At 37.3% G+C, this 21,558-nt stretch overlaps 1 protein-coding gene across 4 annotated transcripts in view; it reads right to left on the bottom strand.

Annotated features, from left to right (window-relative positions):
- Positions 1–21,558, bottom strand: part of CTNND2 (catenin delta 2) — a 641,466-nt gene that overhangs the window by 146,784 nt on the left and 473,124 nt on the right. For all 4 annotated transcript variants that reach the window (XM_064705500.1, XM_064705503.1, XM_064705501.1 and 1 more), the window contains one exon: positions 14,981–15,113. In XM_064705500.1, the coding sequence (XP_064561570.1) occupies positions 14,981–15,113 (133 nt within the window). The remainder of the gene's footprint in view (positions 1–14,980; positions 15,114–21,558) is intronic.

Raw genomic sequence — 21,558 nt, 5'->3', positions numbered from 1 at the left:
AAGAAAGAAAAGTGAAGCTTCAAATTTTAAACAGTTTAGCCAAAGACTGTTAGATAATGAAGCATTCCAAAACAGCCTAAAAATACTCCTGTGACAGAAACCAAAACAGCCTTCCTCTTCTATTTATACTCAGCAAGTGGGTATCTGAGATATTGTTCAAATTTTGCCGGTAGGTATAACTGAAACATCCTTTTCTGCATTTCATTCTGAGTACCCTGCCTAACAAAGTGAAATATAATGGAAACAGAGGAGAAGTAGGAATAGGTAAAAAAAAAAACTGTTAGACTGACAGAGTGATGAAGTGTGCTGCTAAAATAACACAATCTCCTCTTCCCAGTAAGACATTAAGTGTTCCACTATTAACAGCTCCACGTTCCTAATTCAAAGATTAATTCATGGTTAGATGCTTACTTCCTACATTTTTCTTAATAATTACTATTGAGTAACTCTTCATCCAGAGGAGGTGAAGGAAATCTAGCAACAATCAATCCTTTCTACACATCATAGATATATTAATTGCCAGTTTAATTGACATAACACACTGCATCATCTGCCACTTATCCTGTGACATTTCTGCTATTAAGAAAGCATGTTTTAATATATCAAAATACACATATTTAAACACATGGAATTACTCTAATGCCACTCTGTTACATATAGAACAGAACCAGAAAATAACTCTGCCTGCTAGCACAGGTGATGTTATGTATGCAATAAACACCAAATTAAAAGGACAATTCAGTTTAAGTCTGCTTCTGGAAACAATTAGTACTGGTTTTAATGTTTTTAGATACTGGTTTTCCAACCAGCAGGGCAAGTGCTACCCACTTCACATGTGAATAGATTTTGAGCAACTCTGTTCCACCAGTGCTGGAAGGAGAAGCTACAAGAGCCAAACCAAATTCCCAAGAATTTTTAAATGGTAGCAGGCTGTGTGGTGAGACACTCTTTGACTACAGGCACCCTGTTCTTCCCAGGCTCACTGTGTGAGCTGAGCTGTGAGGTTTGGCCACAAGCACCAGGGCACTGCAGCAAAGGCCAAGACGGCTGCACAGCAACTTGACTGCACTGGCTGTTTATTCACAATATCCATGAAATGATTCTATTTCTTCATGTTTTTACTGCAGGTACAAATTCTCTCAGTTATTCATCTTTGCCTTGTTTACATTACTAAAATTACTTCCATGTAGAAGGGTAAGAACCACATTATTTTTTGGAGAAGGGTTTGGAAGACAAGCAACCCCACTGCTAGCTGGTTTCAGAGGCCTGAGTCCTAGAACTTGAAATAGATGTGGAAGGGATATTTAGTGCAGCACATCCCTTAAGACAAATATACTGGTTCAAACTTCAAGTCCTCTCCATTATTTCTTCTGATGTGCCTATGGAACAGCAGGTAGACAATGCCAAATCTGTACATTGCAAATGCACATGAGATTTATTACAGACAAATTTACCTGTAACATCACAGGGTAATTTTGCCTCATTAGTGAAGTAATTTGCTACAGGTTTAAAAAAGTGCTGAGCAATTTTAGCTGAAAATAGAGCAGAATGTTATGCAAATTGCTGCATTAACTCCAAAGTCTCATTTGTTTAGGTGATCTAAATCAGGGTTTGGATGTAGGTCCCATTTAAGAATGGCTTTGTCACTAGGACTTTTTAGATCAGATACAAAGGTAACATAAAGCTGCCAACAGGCATAATGTAAATAAATTCAACTACCAGTATATATACAGTGTTCTGCTTAAAATGAAACAAGAATTGTTCCCTCTGTGTTAAACTGCACTGTGTGGAGAAGGATGGGGATCTCTTTTTCTGTGTCTATAGAAACCAGGTGGGTGTTTGGTGGAAAGGTTGAGTGACGTGAGGATGCAAAGCATGGGATCAATACTCAGGAGCTTTTTTTTCAGGAGTTGGTATCTTATTTCTGTTGCTGATACAGATTGTTTTTTTTCCCTGTGTCTCTTAAGTGACCTCTTTAGATCTTGGGATCTATGCCTGGGGTTGACAGAGGGTCAAAACTATTTTCTGAACAGGAGGAGACTCAAAATCATGTTCTAAAATTGCCCTGAGAAGGTATGAATAAATCTGTTGCTTTCTCAGTCAGTAAGCCTTAATGTATTCTGCTCTGTGACACATTTTGTTTTTCATGCTTGGTAGGAAGCTATACCTATCATAAATCAAAGTTTTCATGTGATTTGAGATTTTACAAAAAAAAATCCCTGGGTAGGCCTGATTTACCTATAATTGTAAAGCACTTTAATACTTTCAAAAAACATTATATTTGAAGGACAACACAAGTATGCGACTCCAATAATGAAGGACTAGTGGGATCTTCCAAATAACAGAGCTGACCTTTAGTGCTTGTCTGACTGAGAAGGCATCAGAAAAGCAATTTTCAGTCCCACTGTTAAAAGCAATATCTCCTAAAATTAACAGATTGGCATTGACCTACATTATAAACTGAGGAGCACACATAAATATGATGAAATCCACACATTCCAAAGCCCTCAGTAGGTATTGTAACTACTTGATATTGATTTTTGTTTTTCAAAAAATACAGAACGCCAAAGAAGGTTCAGCAGCGTGCACTTCACAGATAGTGCAACAGCAATATTAATTTAGGATGCAAAGACATTGGCATTATTTAACCAATCAACAGATTTAGAACTGTCTGACATTAAATGAAAAATTATGATTAACACCAATGGTTTGGATCATTCTTTCCGGTATTTAAAAATGATGAATTATCTATGTGAGAAAGAAGGTTTACATTTATTATTGGCAAAAAGAACTGACATATCTATTTAAACTAAAAACATCCTGGTATTTCTATAACCAGCTATCAAGTGAAGTTTATCAAAATAAAGAAAATTCAATTTTTTTTTAAATGTAAAGCAAAAGTAAGTTTTTTATAGATAGCTGTATGTCACTTGAAATATTTTAACAGCAACAAAGGACATCACCTCAGTGATATATGAAAATTTTTGAAGCTGTAGTTCACTCTATTCAGTTGAGGGTATAATAAATGTGAACACAAACAAGATCAAAGAAATTTTTTTTCCCAATCATTTAAGCCCGAACAACAAAACAACTCTATCTGACATTTCAGCTGTAATTGGAAATTCAAGAAGTTCCTTTTTACTGATGCTTGCTGTAGCTACCTGAGTTTGCCTCACAGAATAAACAAAAGGCCTCTTCTCAAATTAAAAATACATTTACAGTTTATTATGTTGAACATCACACCTGATGACCTCTGCTCTCAAGACATTCTATGCAGTGATTTGAATGTGAGGTGCTCTCTTCTGAGAAATTAGGTATTATCCTTCAAAGAGTCTCTCAGTCACATGAGAATTTTCTGTCCTGAAGTATTTTGGGAGCAAGCTACTCCCTCAAGAGCTAATGAACGCATTCTAACAACATCCCTCTTTGGTAGGAAGTTTTGCTAACAGAAGCCCAGGCACATAAAATTTTAATTTTTTTCTAAGTTCACAAAGGCAGGCTAAGACCTGCAGTTCAAGAATTTCAGTGAAGCAGAAAGCAGAATTTTTCCTCTATTTCCCCATTTACATGAGTTTTATAAATTAAGTAAAAGTCAGCACAAGTAAACAACTGCCTCACAGCTAATACGCTTAGTATTACCCACAGATCCATATGCAAAACTTTATATATATATATAAAAAATATATTAAAATATATATATATGTGCTGGTTTCAAGGTGGGCATTTCTGTTTTAGAGCCTTAGGTGCTCTTATGTCTCTACAAACCTGTGCCTTCTGCTGCCACCACTCTCAGTAGCTAAATAACAGACATCTCTTTGTATTTTTAAACGCGTTTTGAAGATCAACTGATGGTCTTTACCTTAAAAGTTTCATTTGGCAGGTCCTTTTTATCAGGACTATGATTTTCCTTATTGAAATCATTTTGCTGTCAACCTTTTTAGTAGAGATATGTTGAGAAAGCACCAAATTACAGATACTGATATCAGTCTAGGTTATTTTATTTCTATATATAGTGTGCAAAGTCTTACCACGGCTTGCTGGATGATGAGAACAGTAATAAAAAATATGCTCTACAATAGGAAAGTGATCCTCTGCATTCTCACATCAGTCTAATAAATCAGAGAAGCAATTGGCAGGAGAGTTATGAATAGAAAGAAATCCACTATATTGCTTGAAAAAGCTGCAAATATATTTATTACCCATTCAAAATGTCACACTACCTATGCCAAATGACACTGTCTTTCAGTGAATTACCCTTCTTTCCCTACCACTGAGTATTTTCGAACACAAAATATAAAGCTTTTGCAAATGTTTTGATACAACCATGACATGCTTTCCTCAGACCAGTGGAGAGAGGAACAGTACAGTGCAATGCTCTTTCTGTGTCTGCTGCATACCACAGAAAGAAGCACAAAAGCATTCATCTTGCACACATTATACTGCTTTTTTTTCCTCTTCTAACTGCGTGAAAAGCATTTTCACCAGATATTCATATCTGAATTTTTTTGCTTATCAAATTCATTGCCTGAAATTCTTTTCTAGGTGCTTATTCTGGCTGCCCAGAGATGAAAAAGATAGAAACCTTTAGCCAGTACTCCCATCTCCAGTGAGGCAGACACTGTAGGAATGAATGCTAAACCCAGATGAATAGAGAGTCTAGAAATCACTCCCTTCAGCCTGCAAGAAGACCAGAACCAGGACCCTAAACAGCAGCAGAGTAAAGGTCAAATTCTGCATCCTAAAGATGTTTGTGAACAGCTGCTACCAGCTTCCACTGTAGTGAACAAACAGCAGAGCACAAAGAGCAAAGTTGCAATTATCCAAATAAAACACGGACATTTGTTAACTATTACTATTACCTAAATATATATAAAATTTTGGCTCACTTTCACTCGAAATATTGTTGCTGACTATTATTATCAGAAAAACCTTAGAGATAAACTTCTTGGAAGAGTGCGAAAAATACTGTCCTTTTGGTTAGTCCCTGCAGAGGGAATAACTGGGCAGTGGGAGAGGAGGAACACAAAAGAAGTGTAAAGCAGTGCTGAGATGAAATCACCAACATACGTTCTCAATATTAAGCCCACAATTTCGTAAAATAATGTTTTAAGTCACCTTGTAAATTTGCTTGATTCAATCTCTTTTCAAGATGAGATGTTACAAAACAACTGAAAACAGTAAGGCAAGAAAAATGTCTAATTTCTGCTTACTCAGCATTAACTCAGAAAAACTCAACCACAACTAGATGTTCCATTACATTTATGAAATAATACACTCTTAGTTACTTCTTTTTAAAATCATGTCACTTTACATGACTAAAGCTTTTTTCCAACAGAAATAATTCTTGCCAGAAACCTAAAGCATTTATCAAGATCCTTAGCAGAGCAGAGGATTACAAGACAAGAACTGGCCGCAGCAATCTCCCACTGCTTTGTTGTGCAATGTTCAGTTAACATCCCAACTTAATAAACTTAATATCCTAAATCTGCCTTTCCCCCTTATAAGAAATGTTACTCCTGCAGGGCTTGTCATTAATTCATTTATTGAACAAATAAATTTTATTTCACTTTTCCTTAAGTCAAGTGAAATAAATGCCAGATACACAGTAAATCATTATTATAATTCAGGCACAGGATCTTGATGATGAAATCAAGAATAACCTTGGTTTAATGATCCCAGAGGGATCCCAGAGTGTGAAATGACACTTTAGTGCTACAGAAAGTACATATTATGGGGAGACAGGACAGCACTCAGTGACAGTCATTAATACTCAGTCTCAATCAGTGTAAAGACTGTGCACAAGACAGAGATGAAAAGAGAAATATCATCTCTCATCAGAAAACAGAACTATAACAAAATGGTACTGTGTAAGTAAGATGGCAAAAATAAACACAGAAATACATTCAGAATTGCTTTTGAAAACAAGACTGTCAGTGTAAGATTTAAATGCCAGATAGAAAGTACACTTTTACGCTTTTTTCCTGTGAAAAAGTCTACCACTTTATCATTTTATCTGGAAGTTACTAGCAAAATTAAGACAATATATTAGCAAGAAAAAACCAGAGGGATATACTTTCATAAGTATTATTTAGTAACGCAGTGTTGGTCTCTAGACTGAGAAACATAATTACAATAGTTTATGTAAAGTGACTGAAACTGGGTTTTTATTAGCATTGTAATTAAGACCACTCATATTTAGGTGGTCTTAACAGGGTTAACATAGACTATTGTGTCAAGACCCATGTAGCCATTTCTGCCTCACCTGTTCAAGTTAATGTTAAAGAGGAAAAATTTTCAGCCACAGGCTTGTACTCTATGCACAACTGAAACAGGAGAGAGGGTTTCATGGAGATGGCATAAAGGGACATAAAGAGCAGACATATGAGACACTTCAAACTGGCACTGTAGTTATTGAAATGCTGTCATATAAACTCTCTTGTACACCTGTCAATAGAGAAGAGCTTGAAGCACAGATATCATTGCTTTGCTCAGGAGAGACAAACCATTTATATCTGCCTGTCCTAACAGAGAAAGAGAATTCAAGCTACTGATTGTTGGAATGGATAAAATGGAAGGGAGCAGAGTGATCACAAGTGGTTACATAGTGTAAAAGATGGGATAAAATAAAAAAAAGAAAATCAAAACCAAGCAGAAGTAGCAGAAAACAAGGGCTAGTCTACTACTAAGTTTTCTAAAAAATTTCTTTGGAAAGAAGGTGGGACAAGCCATAGTTAGTGTATCCAAGTGATGGGATTTTGATCATGTGAGAATAAAAGGACATAATTTCTATTTCAAACAAAAAGTGGATTCATCTTTCAGCAGCCCCAGGTGCTTTAGAGATCTTCCAATAGGACAGTGGAAAAGATATCTTCAGCCCCTCTAGACCACTTCAGATTACTGGGACTGCAAGAATACCACAAGACGTATGATGCCAGGCAAAGCGCCTGCCCATACAAAGTGATGGAATAGGAAATTCTTTGTTTTGCTGTGACAAATTAATTCCTTCATTTGCTTTCCTAGTGTATGTGGCTTTTGCTCTCCTTATTAAAGTGTCTTTATTGCATCTCTTGAGTTTTTTTACTTTTCACTTTTTTCACTCCTCCATCCCACTGTGGGCAAGTGAGCAAGCGGCTGCGTGGGGTTTAGCTGCTGGTTGGGGTCAAGCCACGACAGAGGAACAGCCCTCACAAATGTTTTCATCCTGAAGCCACGTAGGAGTTGATATTGACAGGTTGTTGCCAACTTAGAACCCTTAAGAAGAGTAAAAGGAAATAGTAATAATAAAAAATTAACATCCCCATTGACAAGAGTGCCCATCATCATGCAGAGCTAAAAATGGGCAATGGGTTTGAAACTTAATCAAATGCTTTCACTATACACCTTTTTTATTTCAAGTACATTCATGTCTACAGCTTTTACTTGACATGTTTGCTATTTGTGATACTCTCACATATTGACCCCTTTCTCTTCTCTGTCTGATGCTAATGAAACATAAATATGTGGGGATTTTTTTTCATGTCACAGCATGATAGAAGTACTTGAACCATACGTGTGCTACAGAAAGCTACAGCAATGGATACTCAAATTGATCAAATTTATCATTCCTGTCACAGTTTGGTTTTGTAATTATCAACCACCCAGTTGACCAAATGTCATTTAGTAATTACAGGTCAGTTATTTGACACTCGAAGTTACTTCTCACGTAAGGTATATGCAGTACACAGAAATACTGTAACAGTGCAGCCTCTCTTGGCTGAAATGCATTTTTTAAGTAGTTCAACAGCTCTTTGGAAAACTAACATTAAAACAGAAATAAATTTTGAGGTAGAATGGAAAATGGCATTCCTCATTCAAAAGAACAAAAACCTTGAACACAGTGGGACAAGAAGTAATCATATATCTATTTGCATGCTTTGTCTTCCTTGTCTTACTATGAAGAGTGAAACTCCCTGGGGGTGTTGATGGCTCTGCATGGAAGTTACACCTAACTTTCTCTCAATGTAAAATCATATCCTTGAATAACAAGATGCTAAGAGTGGAAAGCCTTGCTGCAGAAACTATTTCAACAATGCAAACTAAGACAATTTACAAAAGACCAATCAAAGGATCATTTCCAAAAATGCTTTGAGAGTAAAGTATAAAAAACCCCAAACAAGCAGCATTTTGTCTTTGAATATTTGACACTAAGTAACCCATCAATAAAATCTTCCAACCTTTACTGCAAAACTATGTACCAACTGTTGATTGACTTCTTAGAAAAGAAAGCAGAGATCAGTAAGAACCCAAAAGGTAAGTCTTGTAAAATTGTCAACGAGGCTTTAGAAAATAAAATAAAAAATAAAAAAAAAAATTCAAAGACTGTTTCTGGGTATGCCACTGGGTGCTGCTTTACTTCAGTTAAGTAATTTCTACCAGTAAAAACTCCACAGAAAGTGTATTGAAAATGGATTGCTTGATGTCTGCCTGCAGAGATGAACACAGCTGCCCAGGGGAATGCAGGCATAGACCCAAACTGTACTGCAGTAATCCAAACACAGGTAAGCAAAAGCATGAACATCTCAGTGTTCATTTTAGTAATCAGGTACAGGAAAGCATCTTTTAATATAAAAAATCATCACTACAATAGGAAATTCCTTGTGAAGCCATTGAGGGAAGTATTTCTCAAATTGTGAGATTTTACCCATAGAGTTATTTTAATATATGAAAATTATCAGACTACTTATCAGAGTACTAACAAAATGTTTATGACCAAATAGGGAAGTAAAATTTCTCCAAAGGTATACAGGTGTTGTCTGCACTAAAATGCACTCTCAACAAATGCTGTAGAGTCTCTCTGCAATTACTACAGTGCTTTACAGTATCACCTGTGAGGTACCTCTTTCACTTAAATTAAATACTATGCCTATATCTTGTATGCAGAAAGTAAACGAGTTCTCATAATGTCTTTAATGGAAAACTGACAGGATCACCAGTGTACAAGCCACATTCCAGCCTTCAACTGAAGACATTTTAGAAGTAAAAGGAGAAGAGCAAGGCTACGTATGGGAAATTGAATCCAGAACTATAATTCTTATTCAAACACATAGGGGGGAAAAAAAGAACATCAAGTCATTTGGGTTAGAAAAGACCTTTAAGATCATTGAGTCCAACCATTAACCCAGCACTGCCAAGTCCACCACCAAACTATATCCTCTAAGTGCCACATCTACACGATCTACAGCAGCCCTTTCACCTGCTGCCCTTCTTTAAACATGCTTTGGCACTTTGATGTCCTTCTGGTAGTGAGAGGCCCAGAACTGGACTGGTACTCAAGGTGCAGCCTCACCAGTGCTGTGTGCAGGGGGACAATCACTGCCCTGCTGGTACAAGCCAGGATGCCTCTGACCTTCTTGGCCTCCTGGGCACAGCTGGCTCATGTTCAGCTGGCTGCTGACCAGCACCAGGTGGAGATCCTTTCCTGCTGGGCAGCATTCCAGCTTTTCCAGTAACTCTCTTCCCCAAGCCTGCAGCATGGTAGGATAATCTGTTTTCTCTGATATCCTTATGGAAACAGAGGGGAATCTTGCAGAACACTGTAGAATTCAAATCAAGATACCCTCTGAGGATGATGTGGGCACTTCCAATCACCCTTCTGGATCCTTCAAATACTACGAAGATTTCTGTCAGTCAGCATATGTCTAAAAGCAACTTTTTCTCCATCACCCCATACTAAATGCAAGTATTCCCTGGGAGAAAACCATGCTAGAAACAGGTATGTGAGTATCCTTGATCATCAGGAATCTATGTTGCAACGGGCAGCATCGAAGTCACTACGACACTGCAACTGTGTGTATTATAAAGAAGATGAATGAGGGGCTAATGGAGTTTATGTCCACGGCCTGACACGTGAACAAGCAGGGTACTGTGTTGGAAGGGTGCTGGGCACAGTCTAAAGAACTCACAGAAGAAGATGTAGAAATACCTTTAGTTTAGTGAAAAAATGACTGTGAATGATGGGCTTCAACGAGTTGGGAAAAGAGTTGCTTTCAACGTGCAGTCACTCAGTTTTTACAACTCCATGTTATAGTGTCTGGACTGATACTTTTCTTCTGAAGGGAGATTATGGAAATGCTCTCCAAGATAATGAGGACACTGTCCAATTCAGCAGTATTAATTAAGGATGCAAGGGAAGGCTTCAGGCAGGACAGTTCAGCAGTTGCCGTTCTTTTATTTGGCATCTTTGAATTATTTTCCTGAGACGGGAATCTCAAGTGTTGTGACTTTGCTGGCAAAAATTAATTTCCTAGCTTGAGGAAGGGAATCACTGGTGCCAAAACGCCCAAGTGAACTGTTACACCTCTGCAGCTGATGGCAGGCTGCCATTTTCCATGAGGGCAAAATGGTGTCGGCGTGTGAAACTGCACAATTCAATCCTTTTACATGGTGACCTCATGCAAAGGAGGAAAATGTCATTATAGGAAGAAAAGAATGCTGTGGAAGAATGAACCCTGTGTTTAATAGAATGTGCTCTTTTAAAGAAATTTTCTCCGCAGAGTATTTTAAAATGCTTCTCCTTTCCTATCCTGTCTGTTCCTTCTTGGCATCCAGGAGCAGCTACTCTGGCCCTGCTCACAATCTCACCATTGTTGGTGTAAGAGCCTCTCCTGAGGAGAAAAATGCCATCTGAAAGGGTCTTCTTGTGCTTTTCTGCCTGATAGGCTTTTCATTTGCTTTCAAATATCTGATCAAAACTTCTTCCCTCCTTCCCTTTTGCCTTTAAGCTACATTCTTCACCGTTACCAGTGAAAGAATAATTTATAGAAGAATTTACTGAAGTATTCTGAGACTCTCAATTTTAGAATTATTATGCCTAACTGAAATGGGCTGCCTGGCAATTTTTATTATCTTTATATTATGACTTCTGCCTCCCTATGTCCCCTTCTACTTATGTGAGACCTTCAGCGATGATTGGTCACTACTCAAAGGAAGATGAAAAATCTATCTATCAAACAATAGCAAAAACAATCCAATTTCTTCAACTCCATTCTAATATCTGCTGCACCACATAAGCACCCAGCACATGGAATAAAAATGAAGGCACAGAATGAGAAGCACTACTGAGAACATGTATAGCACCTGCCTTGCAGTCAGCAAGACTCAAGGAGACTCAGGAGTAGCATTTGTGAAAAAACTTTCAGATTAGAGCAGGAGTTACAACTGTACTTTGAAATAAAGACTTGCACTGAATGGTTTTGAGCAGCATAGAAGTGGCAGCACCTGCAAGAAGTAACACCACCATTTTTATCAATGGCCAGTGTTTATTGCATTTGCCTATTGCTGTTCTGCTGTGATCAGGGCTGACAAGGGAAAAATAGAAATACAAAACCTAATTCACTCCAGAAGCTGGGTTTATTCTGTGAGGAAGAAAATGACTTCTGATAACCTTAGCATTTAGCCTGGGACATCTTCACATAAACAGTTACCAACTTTGTTTGAAGTACTTAAGGACAGAGAAAGGGATTTGCAGACCTCATTGCTATGTAAGACTGGGTGGGACATTTACGGTGATGCAGCAATAAAAGCACATTTCCAGTGACATCACGAAATTCATAAGCACATCTGTGATCAATGTGCTCTAGAAATAACACCTAATACAAAGAACATGGTCAGGGAGGAAAAAATAGCTCCAGTTTCCCTAGCTGTGCATCCAACATTTTTGACTGAGCATCTTTCTTTCAATGTTTTCTGGAGAGCATTTCCACTTCCTTTTCTTGAGGAGAGGGTTCAGAAGAAGCCAGGGGTAGTGTTCCACACTTCAGCCACAGAAATTGAAATATTTTAGAAGATAAAAACATAATGATAAAACCATAAAAGATACTAGGAATCTCAGAAATGCACATAGTCACAGCTGCTATTTTCTATTTCTGTCTAAATTTTTTTATGACACTCTTCCCCAAAAGGAATATAAGATAGGCCTTTGTCCTACCAAGTACACGAAGAGAAATTTTATACATATCCCACTAATTTATGAAAGTAGGACAAGTCTGCCACTATACAAAAACAAGACTGAAACAATGGTCAGGTTTGGAGGAAAGATCATTAATCATATTTTTGGATAGATGATACAGTATAAATCATGTTTAAAAGAACAATAAAAAAGAAGTATTTCAGAAAAGTTATTTCCAGAAACTCTGGATGAAACAGCCGTTAATTGCAGTGTGAGAATTCCATGTTCAATAGTGACAAAGGTAAGAGAACTTTTTTTCCCTGTCAGGTTAAGTCCAGAATTAAAACTTTAACAACTGCATTACATTTCAAATTCAATACAACCAGGCAAACAAACTAAGTTGTTGTATAATATTATTCTTTCTGCGCATGCATGATTAAGTGTACATTAAAGATTAAAACTTAAAAAAATATTTTGTGAATTCATTTGCCTTTTCCTCACTGGCTGTCAGGCAGACTAAATAGCAGCAGCTATTCTTTACTTACACATATTTATGTTTGTCCTTTCTCTAGGATTTGAAAGACCACCAAGACAGTTTCTCATCTTTAGCCGAAGTCCTTTGCTATATTAAAGCTAGGTATTTCATCAAAGAGCAGTTTTCTCGGCTTCAAAAGAATTTTTTGGATTTTTTTTTCTCTGTAATCTCAATAAGAGATTGTAAGGAAAATATACTGTGTCCTGGTACTTTTTTCCTTGTGTCAGAGCTGGCAACCATGTGCAGCAGGACTGGAATGCTGCTAGAAGGAATTCAGTATTAAATGTGGTCATTCTCAGACAGGAGAACTGGCCGTGACACACAACTACAACACAAATACTTTGCAGAAAAGAGAATTTTGGTATCAGCGTGTATTATTTAGGTGTATTATTTATAATTCAACTCATCCTTAACAGTTATCACAGGAGTTGTCCTGGGCAGCTTTGACAGGACTGCTCAAGCTCCTCTAGCTAGGTATACATCTATGAAGAATCTGAGATATCTGTTGTGATATCTCCTTATCAACAGGATTTTGAACTCTCACAAAAAAGGCTCCTTGAGAAACTGACTCAGTGGAAGGTCGAGCAGGCCCTAGGCACACTACTGAGCCATTTGGGTAGACCCTGATCCCAACAAGCAAACACAGAAACTGTTTCAAGTGCTCTGCTGAGGCATGACCTAAACACAACAGGACTTGACATTAAATAACAGAGGTGGGTACACAGATAGATACAGAGAGGGATAAAATAGTTTGATAATGTTAGGTGCTTTAGACTGAAAAGCTCCACAAAGCACTAGGAAAGTATTACAATACATCCCCTTATTTTGTCATCTTACAAAAGTCCAAAGTACCAGAAGTTTGAAAGCATATTCTCAGACAAACTGCTTTAAGAAAGGTACTTTGGTTTGTTTACACAGCAGTTTGCATTATTACATAGTGAGGGGTATATAAAAGTCCTGAATAATAACAAATGGAATGGGGGAATCCTTGTTTTTTCTGTTATCCTTTCTCACAGAAGAAGCTCTGAATGCTGCCTAGTGCTCTAGAGCTGTATTTACCTACCTTCACCCTTTTAGCTCATGAGCCTGAAGCTTACAAGGGCTGATGTCCAAAGGCTGCTGGGCAGGTGAGATCAACAATGATCTTTCTTCCTATATGGTTAGCAACAGAAATGAAACCATCTGCCTCCCTCGAATGGGACAGCTACTTGAGGAGTCTCAATCTATGGCTAACAGGAGCCAGCAGAGATTGTGCAATGAGTAAAGTGCTCTAATAATTGTCCAATGAGTAAAGTGCTCTAATAATTTCACTTCCTTTCTCAGAGATTTATCAGTTCTTTTACCGAAGAACTTATTTTAGAATAAGGATGAGAGTCAAGTACAGAGAGAGCACACAGTTAAAATTTTCAGTGATATCTGTACCTGAGTTCTCTTCTCCAGTGCACAAACATTCTTCACTTTACATTCATGCAAATATTTTTATTACTATATTTAAGATGTCTGAGGTGATGTTTGCAACCAGTGCAGCTCTGCCAACACCAGCAGACTACATGCTTACTCACTAAGGAATTTCCTGAGCATGAAAAAGCCTGCAAGGGAAGGTTCTATAGTGGGATGGATCCACAGAGTAGGTTTGCTGAGGGTGAGGAAGATGAAGCACTGGCAAGTCAGCATCACTGCACAGTTCTGACAAACAGGCAGTAGCAGATCTTGATCTCAGTTTCTCTTTACATGCCAGGCTAAAAGGTGCCAGTAGAGGCACAGATTTATGTGCACACCACATGTCCCTGATTAGCAGTGTCTCTGAGAGGGCCAGGGGAAGCAGCTGGGGCTGGTAACGGCTTCACTCATTCAATTTTAATTGACTGCTGTGTGTTTGTCAGATCCCTCAGAGCTTCTGTTTAACTTGTGCCAAAAGCTGTGCTGGTCCCATTAACCACAGGGAACAAACAAGAAAGAAGTACCTGTCAGCTACAGGTACAGAACAAGCTCTATACTGATGTCTGAATCACATTTTAGGTACAATCTGCACTGAATTCCAGCATCATACACAAATGAGCACCATTCAAGCTGCAAATACAGCCAAATTAAACCTATTCACACAATTATGCATTAAAGGATGCTTTGATTTAGAAATTTCTTGCTTAATTTTCATATTCTGTGTTTGTATTTAGTGTCTAGATGGCTCTCAGAGAACCCTAAGGAAATGCCCATATGTTTCAGAGAGCTCAATACTACACCACTAGCTGATTACTGAACAACTATGATACAGTGTTTAAACGGTATGCAATCAATCAAACTATTCCAAAGAAAATAAAACAATGAGTTAGAACAGTATTTCATGCATGTTTTTCATTTTGTAACAGTAACAAATTACTTAAGTGAAAGCCTTAGTAAGAAAAGAAAGTCTGGCATATATCCAAGATGTCTCTTTTAAGCTTTTTAAAGCACATATAAATAATTGTTGATGATAAATAGCAGACAGCAATACTGCTGGGAAAAGGGTTTATAAACCTTACCTCTGCTTTTATTTTATTGTCTCCGAAACAGAGGTGTTGTAAGTAGGCTGCAGCATTTGACTGTACTGAGGGAAATTGATGCTGTAACATCTGTATAACTTCTGGAAGCTCTGGATCCCGCCATCCAAACTCTCTGTGCAAAAGCAAATACAAAAAGAAATCAAAAAATCTGCTATTAGTGGATAAATGTGCCAACAGTTAGGTCAACAAAGAAGACAGAAATGTCTAAAAATCTTTTTTGTCCCCACTTTGTCAAAGCAAACATTAAAATCAAATTTGAAGCTATTTGTCATTTAAAGCTGTACTCCTCTGGAAAAAGAATTAAACAAAGTATCCCTTTGTTTATCAGAAGTTCCGGAAGAAGTAACTGTGGAATTAGTTCTCTAACTGATTAAGTTTTCTAAATAAAAAGGCTACATGAAATCTTAATATACTAAAAGAAAGAAAACGCATGCTCGTATCACCACAAATGGTTTGCTATGAAATGCTCATCTGCAAAAAAGTCCTTTTTACTTATTGCTGTCTCTATGCAATACCAATTGCTATCTTATACAGAAAGCAATGACCAATTTTGTCTTTTGTTTGTGTTTTTTTCAGATACAGTCAGTGTAAAACTCTTACACATTTTTGGCCCTACTTGAGCACTCAAGTCTTTGCACTTTAATCATATAAAACATGAAACACCATTAGTATCACATAAAAGAATTGAATTCAAGTATGCTGAACAAGTCCCAGTATGTATTATGAAGCTTCCAGACCTGAACTTAAAATCAATCTATCACTTCAGGTGAATTTTTCCACTCTAGGTTTACAAGTAAAATCATTAATGGAAATAGCTTTGGACTTCATGTCCCTAAAACCAGAGATACACACAGCCTCTCTACATGATATATTTAGTTATCATATGCCTTTTCCCCAAGAGTTTTTTTTTTTTGTGACATAGAAATATTTTGACCATTTTCCATCTAGTGATACATTTTTAAGCTAAAAAAGGGAAACTAGGGAAACTCGGAAAAGGAGGTAACTTACAAAAAAGTTCTCTGTTGCAGTTACTGTGATCATCTGAGACCTCATTGCCAAAAAACCCGTGGCAGACCTGTTGCAGACTTCAGTTATAATATTTGGCTAAAATAATACTGATCATAGTATCCTTCCTAAATGATGAAGATTCTTCTGCACAAAGGCCAAGTTTACATCACGAGGGGAATTCACAGCATCTCTCCAATCTGTCCCAAGCACACTTTAAATACAATTCCCCATAACATTTCAGGGAAGGAAGACTTATCTTACAATAATAATGAATTGCTGCAGAAAGAGGGATTGTTTATTCTTTTCTCATATGTGACATTTGCCAGATTGAGTGTTGTCACTACAGTTGTTTCTTTATGGAGATTCAGAATACGAATATGAGATGTAAAACACCACTCAGAATTTAATTGGCTATTTCTCTTCTGCCAAAATGTAGGTTAACTCATAAATATTAGAATTCATATTAAATATTTAATACAAAGAAACCATAAAGATGTAGTAATAAATCACATATGGACTATTCCAATGAATTTTCAGATGATACAGACTGTTGGAAATCTTTGCAAGAGACATTTGCATAGGTTCAGAAAGATTTTAACATTTAATTGATATTTTGAAAAGTTAGAGAACATTGTAAAAAGTATCAGGGAAGGCTACAAACTTCAGTAGCCAAAGATTATGAACATCATTGTTTCCAGTTAACCATAGCTCTGTCAACAGGTGAAAAGAAAGAGATTCACTGGGCGCACTTTTTTTATGTTTGAATTGCTAGAGATCATAGAAACCTGACAGGGCATCTTCCTCTTACATCTGCTTTCTTTCAATTAACAATATTAACACTTCCTAACAGGTTCTTCAAACCTATTAGACCTGCATTCTATAAAAACATCTCTAAACAAACCAAAGACATCTTCCAGATTTTTTGTTTAAACAAAAATAAGAAATGAGAGCAAAATCCAATAAACTAACTGAAGACACATTAATTATCCTATCTCCATTTCTTATTTATTCTCATTTTCAATCCTAGACGCTAAATGCAGGTGTGGGTAATTTGGAGATCACACAAAATACCAGAAGAAAACAGCCTGAATGACAAGACTACAGTACGTGTTGAAGTGTTGGAACTTCTACCAACAAATTCTCTTGAAAAGGAAATTTCCTCCTTCTCAACATGTGTACTACTTAATCCAACCAAGAAACAAACCAACCAAAACCAAACCAAACAAAAGGCCCATTATGTGCAGTGGTAAATTATGGGCTCTAACCATCTGCTCAGGTTTTTCTTCCTCACATCCTGGAATCCAGAACAGAACAGGCAATGAGGGGGCAAAAGGAAAAAGGTCCCTTCATCAAAGGAAGAGTTAATTGCTCTGAGGTACCTGAATAGCTCTCCATGCTATTTAAGTATGAAAACAAGCTCTCCCTTCTTTTACCCTCTGATCTCCCAAAGCAGTCAGCATATGAGTGAATTATGGCTACTTGTTGCAAATGAATGTGGACACACTGGATGTAAGCAGCAAATCAATTCAGAAAATAAGCCCTTAGCACTGAATACTGAGTTTGTTAAGTAACCAGTTTTTCAAGAGATAATGAACAAAGCAGGAAAAGAAGTTTAAAAATTTAGCCCTAGTATGCACTGTCATTTTAAGCAGATGGTCTCTAAGATGATTTTATTTTTAGTAGTTTCTAAATGAAATACAGTAGCTACATAAAACAAACAAAAACTTCTGTCAACAGTTAGGGCTGCCTGGATAATTGTGATAATTTTAGCCACCTTCAGGGCAAGAAAGAGTAGTTTCTAGGAGTTTAAATTTTTCATTTGTTTTATATAAGCATTTTATAGGTGGAAAAAAGTGAGAATGAGAAAGAGGATTTTTTTTTTTAAGAACAGTAAGTTTGCAGCTCTATTAACATTTATTTTAAAAAATTAAATATATGTTAATTTTTTTTAATTTAGCTTTATTATGAAAAGTTAGAAAGGCTACTTAATGAAGTCATCTGGCAGATGCCCGGAGAAGGAAGGAGGACTGGTATTCCTTAAAGACAAAGGCAGAAAATGTATGTGGAACAATTTGCATGGATGTGGGGGAAAATCACGGCCATGCCTCCAAGTATACCTACTACAGTGACAAAAAAAAAAAAGTATTAAAATAGAGAGCCAAACAAAAAGTAACAACTAGTAGGAAAGACCTGGAATTCAGTGATCTTTTACTCCCTACCAACGAAAAGCAGCAGGGTCAGTATTTGTCAGAGATGAGATGAAAGCAGAAGGTTAATGAAAATCCAATCTACCTTGATTTCTGTGAAACATCTGATACTGTGCCACATGCAAATTGACAAAACTTGCATTTAGTAAAATTATAAAGTAGAATTAAGCAGAATTTGAAATCACAGTGAACATCCTAAACAAACACTATCTAAGCCTGTGTCCCTTATTAAAACAACACCATGCTTACAAAATCTGAGCGAGGCAATCCACACAGATGGTGAAACAAGCTGAAAGGCTGGAGTAAATCTGAGGAGGTGTGTGGCATTTTGAGAATGTTAACAAAGTATCTGTGTGGTTGATCCAAAAATTAACAGTAAGGTAGTAGCTGCACACGCAAGATCTTTTCCTAATCTACCATTTGCCTATGATTTCCCTGGAGTAAGAGCACTAATCCATTTAGGTCAGCCAAAGGCTTCTGCTGGCAGTGTGAGTTTGTCCACAAGAGAATCCCAGCTGTGCAAGAACTTCACAGTTTGTCTGGAAAGCAGCATTTGCCATGGACTCCAAATATTTTGGCAGGCTGTAAAGTGCATTTTTTCTAGGAAGCATCTTCATCTGAGGAGGCTGACTGGAACACAGCAAGGTGTTCCAACCTTCTTTCTTTGATGAAAATTGTGGTCTAAGATTGTAGGATTGATCTGATTTTGAATCCTGCAGAAGGTTTTAGCTTGAAGTGGTGACCAAGGCAGATGTTCCAGGGATTGCACCAGACTGCTGCTCCTGTAAGTAGAAGAGGAACCAAGGGGGAGCTCAAAGCTCTATGCAAACTGGCAATATATATGCCTAGAGTTATTCCAAAAGGCTATGCCATATTATGAAAAACTGAAGAGAATCAAGGAAGAGTTCTACACAAGACACAACTCTGACATAGAAGCAGTAGCACTGAGAAATCCAGGCTGACTTGGGTACTGCAAGTAATGCACTGAAAACAGGTCCTGCTCCTGCTATCATATCACATACACATGGCAGGAAGTAAGAGAGATGCAAACTTAAAAGAGATTGTTGCAATACAGCTGGGTGCATTGGCTCTGGGTTCACTGAGAAGTGCTGCTGAACACAGACGATGTACTGCATCTGAATATTTGCTTTAATTATGCCAGAATTTTCTGCTTCCGCTACTGAAAATGCTGATGGTACACAGAAAAGCAAAACCAAAAATCCTGTTACATATATATATCTGCACTGATTTTAAAAAGGCTACTAAGTGAGTTTTAAAAACACAGGTCTCCAGCTGGTAACTAAGGATACTGATTGCTTCTACAAAGCATTGCAAGAGCAGGTGTGATGGCTCTGTCTACTCCCCAGCCATTGGTCACAGTGAATCTCACGAGAGCTTGGTTCTTATTTCTGATTTACATTATTAGAGCAGAACATTCACATCTGATCAGGCAGCTGGCACAGGCAAGCACTGACACCCAGAGCTATTCCTGTCTCTGCAGCATTCCCCAAAGGCAGTGCTGTGAAGACGCCCGCTATAAAGAACCATATGCTTGACAAAGACTGAACTACCACCAAGCATTTATCAAACAAAGGGAATGCACGATTTTTTATTACAAGACTGTTTAAACCAAACTCGCCTGTGTTCCTGGTTGTCTTAATATGCATGTGAAACAGTCTTAAACTGGAGAAGGAAAGTTTTTCATATATGAAGTGGTACTCAAAAGAAAAGGCAATTCAATTTGAGCTAAGCATATTTCCTCAATTTTTACCTCATATACATTGTGGCATTGTTAATGTCAGTTTAAAAGATTTTCTGTTGAATTTATGCCTACAGACATAGACCCTTCTGTTTGCTTCCTCCCTCAATTCAATAAATAAATATCTTTTAATAAAATAATCTTTTCTCTCATTTCAGAAAGGAGAGCTCTGAAAATGGTTTTCTGGTAATACTAAAAGAAAATAAACTACATGTAGCTCAGGATCAAACAAGGAGAACTAATCAAAAGCCAAGAGAAGATCAAAGAACTAGCTTCTGTGTTTAAAGGGAGAAATTAACTTCTATTAAAATATTTGGAAGGCAATATACCAATACTACAAGAATCTCTCTCTAAGGACTTGGTACATAAAAAAAAAAAAACAACATAGGAAGTTACACCCAAATAGAAAAAGGAATCAAGAATACTTAAACATAATCCACAAAGAATGCATGTAATATAAAGAGGAAGGAGCCATCTAACAGCTCCATTTCCTTATTTTCTTTCTGTGGTTCTCTGACAGTCGTTCAAACACAAGAGAACACAGACTTATTACACTTAATTTATTGTGAGTTAAATCTGAAGTGCTTCCTTGAAGTACTTTTTCTTTTTCAAACGCACTTCTCCATATATATACACACATACACAGAGATTGCCAGCCTGCTCTGAATGATCTCCTACATTTTGAGAGGAGGCAGAACCACTATACTTTGAAAATGGGACATATGAATACCGGGTAACTTCAGCACTCAATTTTAGGAAACAAAATTGATATGTCAATCTCTCTTCCTCTCACCTTGGAAAACCCTCAAAACCCTTGAGCATACTCACTTCCCCAGTCAAACTTGGTCAAAGGAGTGAACCCTAACAAGCAATTGATCATCATCCTCAGACCCACGGTGACACAAACAACACATAACCCACCACAAGATGTAGCAATGGCCTGTTTGGGCCTAATGCAAACCCCTTAGGGGAGAAATGAACCCTTATCAGCAGACAGCTCCCTATGCTTCTCTTTTTGTCCTTTCAAATTAGATAAGCCAAAATTTACTGAAAAAGTAAGGAACAAAATAATCTGACATAGTTTAGTCTAAATTTGGAAGCACCAGAAGGACAAGAGAGAAAAGGCACTGAAGATGTATTTTCTATGAATAAAAACTTTAAGTTCATATGAAACAAAGAAATATGTCATTGTTTATTCCAACCTGAAAACTGTAGCCTATGTGGGGCTGGTCAGAGGTAATCCACCATCACACAGACTGAATGTGAACATCTCACCAAACCTGTGATTCCAGAATCTTGCAAATCTTCACCATTTCTTTCTTCCTCTAAAAGAGTTCTTTACACTTTCTGAAAAGCTGCTCTTGTTAGAGCTTTTCAAATTCAACATGACTGTATGTAAAAAATGAAAAAGTTTTTGGCACTCCTGCCAAAAATTTGGATGCTGTTCTTGGGTTATGACATTTTCCTTTGTTTATGCTTTCATGTGGCCTAAACTAAAACTGCCATGCAGTAGTGCTTACACAGATTCAGCACTATGTGGTTTTTACAATACATTTGTGTCTGCTAATGAGGTGCAGAGAAGG

Source organism: Zonotrichia leucophrys, chromosome 2 (assembly GCF_028769735.1).
Source record: "Zonotrichia leucophrys gambelii isolate GWCS_2022_RI chromosome 2, RI_Zleu_2.0, whole genome shotgun sequence".
NCBI classification, from domain to species: Eukaryota; Metazoa; Chordata; class Aves; order Passeriformes; family Passerellidae; genus Zonotrichia; species Zonotrichia leucophrys.
This window is presented reverse-complemented; position numbering and strand designations above follow the sequence as displayed.